This window comes from Pyxicephalus adspersus, unplaced genomic scaffold (assembly GCF_032062135.1).
Source record: "Pyxicephalus adspersus unplaced genomic scaffold, UCB_Pads_2.0 Sca427, whole genome shotgun sequence".
Classification (NCBI taxonomy): Eukaryota; Metazoa; Chordata; class Amphibia; order Anura; family Pyxicephalidae; genus Pyxicephalus; species Pyxicephalus adspersus.
In genome coordinates, this window is record NW_027317434.1 from 4,637 (window position 1) to 14,890 (window position 10,254).

General features: G+C 37.1%; 1 protein-coding gene across 1 annotated transcript; it reads left to right on the forward strand.

The window, feature by feature from the left end:
* Window positions 1-403: 403 nt before the first annotated feature.
* On the forward strand, window positions 404-8,000 carry LOC140345042 (G-protein coupled receptor family C group 6 member A-like; the record flags this gene model as incomplete). The annotated part of the gene is made up of 5 exons (XM_072432210.1): window positions 404-966; window positions 4,039-4,132; window positions 5,179-6,000; window positions 7,216-7,431; window positions 7,871-8,000. Coding segments are annotated over exons 1-5 (1,825 nt in total), but the record flags the coding sequence as incomplete, so codon positions are not given.
* Window positions 8,001-10,254: the final 2,254 nt, after the last annotated feature.

Consider the following 10,254-nt stretch of genomic DNA (forward strand, 5'->3'; position numbering starts at 1 on the left):
GGTGCCTAGGAGTGAAACAGTTAACTGACTGTTTGCATGTAACATTAGTTCCATCTCATAATAGTTGTTTTATACCAGTATAAATTAGAATGTAGGCTTTGGTTTTTGAAAATTATGCAGTTATCCAGATGGTTACTAAAGTTTCTGTTTCATTGAATTTTCTTTGACACTCTTTCTGTCTTGAGGTTAGTTTTGAAATCTGTAAATAGAAGAAAAAGTGTGTGTTATTGGGATATCTCTCCAGACGTCTGTCTCTCTGGTGAAGGAGAAGTCAGGGTGCATTCGACGAACTAGAAGTAGAAGCAGATCCTTTCAAGATGCTTTGTCTTGAAAAGGCTATGCAGTCTACATGTTCTCAACATCACATTTAATTATAGTTCTCACTGCTCACAAACCTTCTTAAATGAGAATCACCACATGGAACGTTAAAGGCCTCCACTCACCGAACAAACCTACTAAGGTTCTGCGCCACCTGAAGAAACTGCAAACTGACGTAGCTATATTACAAGAAACCCATCTTCCTGCATCTCTCTACCATCCTATGTCCAAAGGCTGGGTTGGAGAAGTTTGGGGAGCCCCGGCAATGGGCCATTGTGCTGGAGTACTTATCTTGATTCACAAGCAGCTACAGTATACCGTCACTAATAAATCCTGCAATGCTGCTGCGGGCAGATGGGCCTCGATGACTGTGCAATTGCCTGCAAATTCTCTTACTTTACTAGTGGTGTATGGTCCCAACTCAGACAATGGCCCTTTCTATGACAACCTGCTAATTACCCTCCACACCCTTCTAAGCACTTCTTTGATTGTCGCTGGGGATTTTAATGCAGTATCCACTACCTCTGAAGACAGACACCCACCGCCTCCAAGGCAAGGAGCCACTGTTGCCAATGATACAGTGTTTGATTCCTTTACCTCTGCAGCTGGTCTAGTTGGTACTTGGAGACACCTCCATCCATTGGAAAGGTAGTATACTCCTTTCTCCCCAGTTCACTCCACTATGTCCAGAATTTATTCTGTGTTAGTTTATGATGATCGCTTGTTCAAAGTGGATACAACAGAAATCTATCCTTTAGTCATCCCTGATCATGCTCCAGTCACTGTTACTGTAACGGAGGGATTTCTACAAATGTCTACTTTTGTGTGGAGATTTCCACTATTTCTGGCTAAGGATGAATACTTTCAACATAATCTCCAACAATGGTGGCGGGACTATGAATCGAGCAGTACATAAATCGAACCCTTATCTCTATTGGGACACTGCCAAAGCGGTCTTAAGAGGCAATACCATGGCCTATGTCTCTTCTGTCAAGTAGGAGGTTTTAAGCAAATATCAAGATGCGTGTCAACAGGCCCAACAAGCCTATTTGGCATTCAAGACCTCTCTTTTTTTGGTTTTGGTCGAGCACGTAATCCCCTCTCACACTATTGTATAATGACATGTTTTCCCAGGCTACTTACCTGGACTCGGGCCAAATGGCATTTATTAAGGTATTACCAAAGAAACCTATCGACCCATCTCAATGCTAAATAAGGATATCAAATTGCTTTCCAAAACTTGGGCAGATCGTCTAGCTCGATTCATTCCACAGTTAGTTAGTCCTGCACAAGCAGGCTTTGTTCTGAGTAAATCTACTACTTACAATAATAGAAAGACACTATTGGTTCTTGAACAAGCTAGGTTGTTGGGTTCTTCTCTGGTGTTGACTGCTCTGCTGGCGCTTGATGTGGAGAAGGCATTTGACAGCATCGAATGGCCTTGGCTCCACCTAGTTTAAAAAAGTTTGGTTTCGGTGGCAACATAGCAAATTTTTTTTGTGCTATGTACTCCAATCTAAAGGCTCCTATCCGGTAGCAGGTGCTATGTCCCAGGTGTTTAAGTTAGGTACAGGTACCCATCAGGGCTGCCCCCTATCTCTGCTTTTGTGTAACCTAGCTATATAACCTTGGTCGTTTCAGGACTGCAAAGTCTTTATGGGTGTAGAGATATAAGGTAAACATGTCAGCTTTGTCATGTTTGCTGATGATATTTTATTGTTTCTTAAAAACCCAACAAACGATTTGTCATCAATCCTTCAACACATTCAATATTTTGGCTCATTTTCAGGATTTCGGATAAATTACACCAATTGCGAAATTATATGTCTCCACCCTAACCCACCAGGGGAGTTATTGGCAACCATACATAGATTGGGTGTTAGACTAGCAAGAACTCATCTCACCTACTTAGGAATACAAATATCCCGTAATGCACCGGACATGTACAGACTTAACTATAACCCACTTATATCCAAAATCCTGGCTGAATTAAGTCAATGGAAAAATCTGCTTTTATCCTTAATGGGTCGTTGCCACCTTTTTAAAATGATCAGCTTTGCAAGGCTGTTGTATCCAATGCAAACTCTGCCATTTCTCCTACACCATGTGGATATTAAAAAACTCCACTCAGCTTTTGTAGCTTTTATCTGGCCGGGTAAAACACGCCAAATAGCTGGATCGAAATTAGTTTGTTCTAAGCAGAATCTGGGGGTCAACTTCACAAATTTATGGAATTATAATTTATCCTGTCTCTTCCGTCATGTCAAGGACTGGTGGCACAATACCTCTTTTTTTACTGCTGTAAAACTTGAATCACTTCTAATAAAAGCATGGTCCATTTTGGGCCTTCCTAATACTCCATTCGTAAATGTCCCGTAGACATTATTAGTAGATACTTTACTAGCATGAAGAGAAGTCAAAAAACTATACCACTTTTATGTTGGAACCACGACAGTAGCGCCTATACGTACTACGCCTTGTTTTCCTTAGGGCTCAGTATATAAAGCATTGGAGTTGTGGGAACGTAGAGGCATTACAAGTTCGAGTAATTTTTTAGATCAGTCCAATAATCTGTTACCTTTTGATATCCTGAGAAGCACATATGCTCTCCCTTCACACCATGTTTCTGTTTTTGGAACGCCTGGCGTGCAATCAGATTTTCAGTTGCCAGCCCCCTTAGTACAGCTACTAGGTGCAGATTCATCTAAACACTCTATATTTCGTATGCCCCCCTTGCTAATGGACACTGTCTTAGATAACAGGGTGGATTTACCTTTTGTCTATAGATGAGCTACTTTTTTGAATATATCCCATGATGACATACTCAACCTGCTGGAAACCAGCTGGGCATGTGTTCGTAGTTATATGATCAGTAAACAATGGCACGAAGTCCAGTTTAAAATTATACATAGGGTATACTACGCTTTCAATATGCGTTTAAATTTTCAAGCCGGCCTAAACAGGTCTACAGCTTGCCCTAAATGTGCTTTGGATAAGGCACCCCTTGAACATGCACTGTGGGAATGCCCTAGTATCTTAAATTTTTGGAAACAAGTTTTCAATTTTATTAAGAGTTACAGGACATGACCGGATCATTTCCCCTCATTTGGCCCTTTTTCATAGTAATGTTGTAGATCAACCTAGCACTAACCCAGCTGCACTGTCATCAGTGACCAAATTCAAACATCTCTGCTATCTGATAATAATTCCTAAAATGTGGTTAGAACCCAACCCTCCCAGTACTACCCATCCTAGACAATATCTTCAATCTCTAATGACCATAGATAAAACTGAGGCAACTGAGTATCGAGTTACACATCCACAAAAGTTTTTTGGAACATGCCATATATGGTATATGCCATATCTTGACATATACATTGTCATCTACTCAATTACAAGATGATATTGAGCTATTTCCACATATGGTTTGGTATTCAATGTTGGTCGGATAGATAGTCAACAATACACATTAATATTATTATAATGTACATATAAATGGTGAATGGAGGTACAATTTAATTTTATTACATGTTGTGATTTTGGTTATTTCTAAGAGGTTTCCTCTTTTCAGTGAGAATATGTTATAAGTGAAGCTTGATAGAATATCTGTCAATAAAGCATCATGTAAATAAAGGTATCAAAAATGTGCAAAATCATATATAAAAAGTTTAAAGTTAGATTCTCCAGTATGTTATTCTTATTTTTTTTTTTTTTTTGCAGCACCCTGCAGTGTTTCCTCCATAGAAGTGAACAGTGGTTATTCCTGGTTTGTCATTCATCATTCCAACATGGTGTCGACACATGTTCTACACATGTAAGATTTTTGCATGGGACATGAATGACTGTGTGTCTTGGGTAACAATTACCTGACATATATCTGACATATTATCTGCATATATAGATCTATGTATAGCTTTACATTGGAAATGAAAATTGATTTGTAAGACAGAAATTAAAGTTGTTTAAATGGTAACCACAAACATGATGCGACTGAAAATCTTCCCCTATGGGAAAAGCAATAATCCTGAGAAAAGTTTTAATCTTTCCCAGCTCAATTTAAAATGTAAAACGTTTGGCTGGACATTCACTTCAAATAAATTTGTAAATATGAAAAAAATGTGTGTGGTTTATTTATAAGGTTCTCACATATGAAAAAGATAATGGGCCTGACTTAGTAAAGCTCTCCAAGGCTGGAGAGGATACAATTTCCTCAGTGAACCTGGGTGATCCAGCAAACTTGAAATGGATTTCATTTGCTATTTGTTAGCAAGGCCATTTTGTTCAATTATAAAAGGTTTCATTTGTAATCAGCAATCGGTTGCATTTTTTGCATATATGAATTCCAGTCTTTTCTTGTTTAACATTTCTAGTTAAAAAGTAATTATGTTGTTAAAATAAAAATACTCCTCTAGCCAGTCTCTCCGCTCCTCCAATGACCTACTAATGACTTCCTCACTCATAACCTCATCACATGCACAGCATCAAGACTTTTCTAGAGCTGCCCCAACTCTCTGGAATGCTTTTACTCGTCCTATTCGGCTTGCTCCTACTTTCTGCTCATTTAAAAGAGCCCCTGAAATCCATCTTTTCAAATTTGCCTACCCACCTTCTTCTGTCTTTTGAAACCGCCACTATTACCCATCACTACATATCTCCCCTCCTATTGTGTGTTACTTCCCCCACCTTCTAGATTGTAAGCTCTTCGGGGCAGGGTCCTCTCCTCCTCCTATGTCACTGTCTGTATTTGTCTGTCATTTGCAACCCCTATTTAATGTACAGCGCTGCGTAATATGTTGGCGCTATATAAATCCCGTTTATTAATTATAAAGTTAATTTTTATAATAAACTCTTTTTTAACAGGTCAGTCATGCATCATCTGCTCAAATACTAAGTGATAAATTTCGATTTCCTGCTTTCTTACGGACGATTCCAAATGACGCTTACCAAACTAAGGCAATGGCAAAACTCATTCAATCTTCAGGATGGAACTGGATTGGACTTATTACCATGGATGATGATTATGGGCGGTCTGCATTAGAAAGCTTTGGAAATCAGGCTACCAATATTTGCATTGCCTTTAAAGAAATCATACCTTCTCATTTATCTGACAGCACCATGCAGTCTCGGATAGATAAGGCCATTCAAACCATACTGAAAGAAACCAGAGTCAATGTTATTGTAGCTTTTCTAAAGCCTTCACTTATTATAAAGCTTTTTTTAAAAGCTATGGAGAAAAAGATAAAGAGGACATGGATTGCAAGTGATAGCTGGTCTGTATCGACAGGAATTAGTAGCATACCGGATATTCATAAGATTGGCAAAGTGATTGGATTCATTTTCAAAAGTGGAGATACTACATCTTTTCAGGAGTACGTAAATGATCTAAACCAAAAGGATTTTGAGATGAATCGCTTCATGGACCAATATGCAATGCTTGTGTCTAACTGTTCAAAGAAAAAATATAGTGAAATGTACAGTTGTGTTACTGATTCTTCCAAGGAAGCTGTGGTCACCTACACTAGAATCAAGGACAAGTCTCTTAGAGAGGACTTTCTTTCCGACACAGTACAGCCAGGATTTGTCTTTAGCACTCAGCTGGCGGTGACTGCTATAGCACATGCAATCCGAAATCTGTGTTTGGATAGAAACTGCAGAAATCCTAATGCCTTTGCACCATGGGAGGTACACATTTTATTATATCATTCATATTTACTCAAGGCACATAAAATTCATTTAATTATATTCCTAAAAAGTCATACAGAACAATAATGTACTTTGTATACTCTAAATTCATTCAAATCCATGTATTTCCTTGTAAAAAAAACAAGGGGTGGTATTATTACTGGTTTGTGCAAAGTGTGTACAAAGTTGAGCTGTGGGTGTGTTTTTTTTTTTTGGGGATCATTTAAATGTGAAGTAAATTCTTCAGAAATTAAAATTATCATGTTTACAACTCAGCATCCATATGGTGGGAACATGGTATTGGCATTTTTGGGTGGGCATTAACTTTTATCTTTATTCAACCTTCTAAATGGAAAACAACTGAACCAATGTACCTTCACCTAACAGAATGCTGTACAAGGAGCAGCCTAAGGCAATATCCGGTTAAAGGATCAATATTTAATTAGTTAGTTAGATTTTTGCCAAGGGTTTGGCAAATCCTGTTTGAAGTTTAGAAAACCCAAACCTTTAAGCCAATCCCATTAAATATGGGAACATTGTATATGGAGTCTAATGTAACAATTAGCAATGTCAACATTTGAAAATTTAGGTTTTAAAAATTTTTAAAAATACTATAAAGCAGGGAGAGGGTCCTTCTCATTTGGCTTCAAGGGCAGCATGAAAATATAAAAAGACAAATCCTTTCAATGATAGATTTTGGGAGCCATAAATCTTCAGGTGGTATATCAAAAGAGTATCCATCACTGACTTATCTTAGGAAAAAAGCAGGTTTTTAAGGTAGTTTAGCAGGAACATATGCAAATGGTGGATAGGAATTGACTAGGGGTTGTCTGACGGTGTCCATGTTCTTGCAGGTGCAAACTTTTCCTGCCAAATTTTGTCAAATTTTTATTATGTTTTAAAATAATTTTGAAGATACAGCAGTGTAAACACCAGGCACAAAGAAATATTTACTACAAGTATTGAAATGCAACTAAAGTTCCGGATAACAAAATTGCGAGTAGGCAGAGATATCTCATAATCCTACCAAAACAGTGTTTTAACTTTTCAGCAAACGACTGAACCTAACGCCTAATCCTCACTTTGATCACATATTCATTTTACTCTGTCTCCATTTTGCTGTTGTTGTCAGATACGAAATATATAACATAAAGCTTCTTAATGTTAACAATACCATGATTTTTGTATTAATAACCCGGACCCATGTTTTTACAGCTTCTACAATCCCTAAAGGCTGTAAATTTCACTTACAAAGGCCGGACTCTTTACTTTGATTCCAAAGGTGATGCCAGTACAGGATATGATGTGTTGCTCTGGAAAACCGGCCCTAATGGAAAGATAAATATCACCCCATTTGCTGAATATGACACCCAGAAGGACGTGTTTAAATTCAGCACCAAGGATAAAGAAAATGAGTTTAAACTTTTGAGGGTAAGAAAACAAGAGCAATCTTTACATTTACAGGTTTTAAGTGACACAAAGTAAATACCGGGTCTGCCTTTACTGGCTTTGTTAGGAAAATGCTATATCTGCCTTTGCTTTTGTATCACAGACCCAAATGCATATGCTGTAAATAGGTGTCATTTTTAACTAAAATTATTCAGGGTCAGAAACTAAAAGAACCGAAGCCAAAGCTATGACAGCCAACAAACTAAAACATTTAAAACAAGAGGCTTTCACCTCCCAAATACATTGTAGCCATATAGGTAGGGAATGAGGTATACTAGGCATCTGCCCAGTACCACTGACCCTCCAACACAACCTTGATAGGGCATGTGACCAACACCCCATTACTCTTCAAGAAAATAAAAATAGTGTTTTTATGTTGGAATATTATTATTGAACAAGAATGTTCTCTTTGTCAAAACAGAAAATTTTTTCCCGATGTTCAGATGAATGTAAACCAGGGCAAATGAAAAAAACATCAGACAACAAGAGCCAACACACATGTTGTTATGAATGTGTTCCCTGTCCTGAAAACCACTACACCGACAATTCAGGTATGGGTTCAGAAGCTTGTTGGTTTCTTTTTTACTAGCATGGAGGGCAATTGTTTATATACAATTAAATATTTCATTTTTTTTTAATTTGGGTTATTGCGGAAAAAGGGTATAAACTTTTGTCTGCTTATGAGTTCTGTCTTTGTGAGCAGAGCCAATATAACAAGGGTACAGAAAGCAATAAAATAAAATAGAATCTATCCATTCTCTATTTCTTTAGAGATAAAAAGTGGTTGTATTTCTTTCTGTGTCTTTGTTAGGTGATTTTGCTTATTTTCTGTTCCAATGACAACACAATAGGAAACATGGGACTATACCATTTATTCTTCTTCCCATAGATCGTATTCTAGAATTTATTTAATTTTGATAGATAAATGATTGATACCTAAAATAACTAGCTGTACAATACATAACATAACTTGGTCTGATCATGCTCCGATCTTGTATTACTCACCTCGAAGTATTTTTTAAACTAAATGACACACAGGAGGTCAGTCCCACTACATTTTAGTGCACTCACAAAGCATTCATTAGAGGAATATTCAAAAATACTCAAAAAAATGCTATGGAATTATTGGGTTAAAGAAAGCAGTTAAGGACCCTTTTGTTAAGCAACCAAAACCTAAAAATCACACACTACAGCCAAGGGAATAAGGCCCGCAAATTACTAGCTTACCAAATAAAAGATAAAAAAACATGCAACAAAATACCCTTTGTTTACCACCTACTTTTAAAAAATAGGATTATCAACCCTCAAGAGATTGCAAACACATTTGGTGAATAATATTAATCGCTGTATGATTTGAAAAATGATATTAGTACATCCAAACCCACAATTTCTAAGATAAAACAATATCTGGCCTCTGTTGAACTCCTACAGTTGATTCAAAAACAATTAGACCAAATAAATCAACCCTTCTCCATTAGAGAAATTGAAAAAGCAATTAATACATTACCTTGAAACAAATCTCACAGTACTGACAGATTTACGTCTGAATATTATACAAACTTCAAAAATGTATTAGCCCCTTATTTGACCAAAGTATTTAACCTACCCGCTTCTAAGGGTACATTTATGTCAGGAATACTTAAAGCTATGGTGATCATCTAAACCAGGAAAAAGTCCAGATTTCCATAAAAATATATACCAAAGCTATAGCTCTAAAAATGGTGAATATCACCCCATGTTTCATTAACTCTAATCAGGTAGGATTTGTTAAAGGAAGACAAGCTTCGGATGGCACGAGACGCATGATCAATCTTTTTCAGTATGCTAAAAATTACAACTTGAATGCTATATGTGTCACAATAGATGTAGAGAAGGCATTTGACAGGGTACATTGGTATTTTTTCAAGATGGCCCTGTCCAAATTCAGTTTCTCTGGTCTTTTTCTGACAGAAGTTATGGCCCTATATTCTAACCCATCAGCAAAGCTGTTATCTTCTGAAATGGTTTCTATTCCATTCAACATTACTAGGTACGAGACAGGGATGCCCCGTCTCCAATTTTATTTTCACTTGTAATTGAACCTTTTGCCCAGTTGATTAGACAAAATGAGAACATTAGGGGTATCACAATAAGACACTTTTTTTGGGGTGTGACATTATTTGGAACCATGAGACTAATATTTTATGTCTGTTTTTTGTTTCTTTAGAAGAGTGAAGCTTTATCCTTATGTTTGTTTACCTTGCTAATTGATACCTGTTCAAATTGAACTGGGTTCAGTGAATACCGATTGTGTGATATACCCTGTATGAATAGAACATGACAAATTCACTCTTCACACGTTGTGATACAGGGTGAGCAGTTTGGCAAGAAAGGTAATGAGTACTGACAAGATGGGTTATGCACTACACTGTTTTTGTCTCCTTTAAATCCAATGCAAGGTGGTCCTCCAAGGGTGGTCATTGGAAGAAAGAATGCTTCTTACTTTGTTTTCTAAGAAAGAGGTTCCCTTTACATTGGTTGCCAATAGGGAAAGAATCCTCTTATATTAATAGATGGGGAAAAAGATGCCCATTACATGTGGTGGTCAGTGTAAGAAAACCTCTACAAATTAGTGGCCAATGGATGATGGGACCCATTACATTAGTTGTTAGTGCCTTTTTACTTTGGTTATCTGTGAACAATATTGCCCCAAAACATCCATGATGAGATTAGATTTTGATTCTGTACCTTATATTTTATGTTTATATTCTGTTTTATGATGAGTAATATGATGTTACTTCATTCATTCAGTTGGCAATATATCAA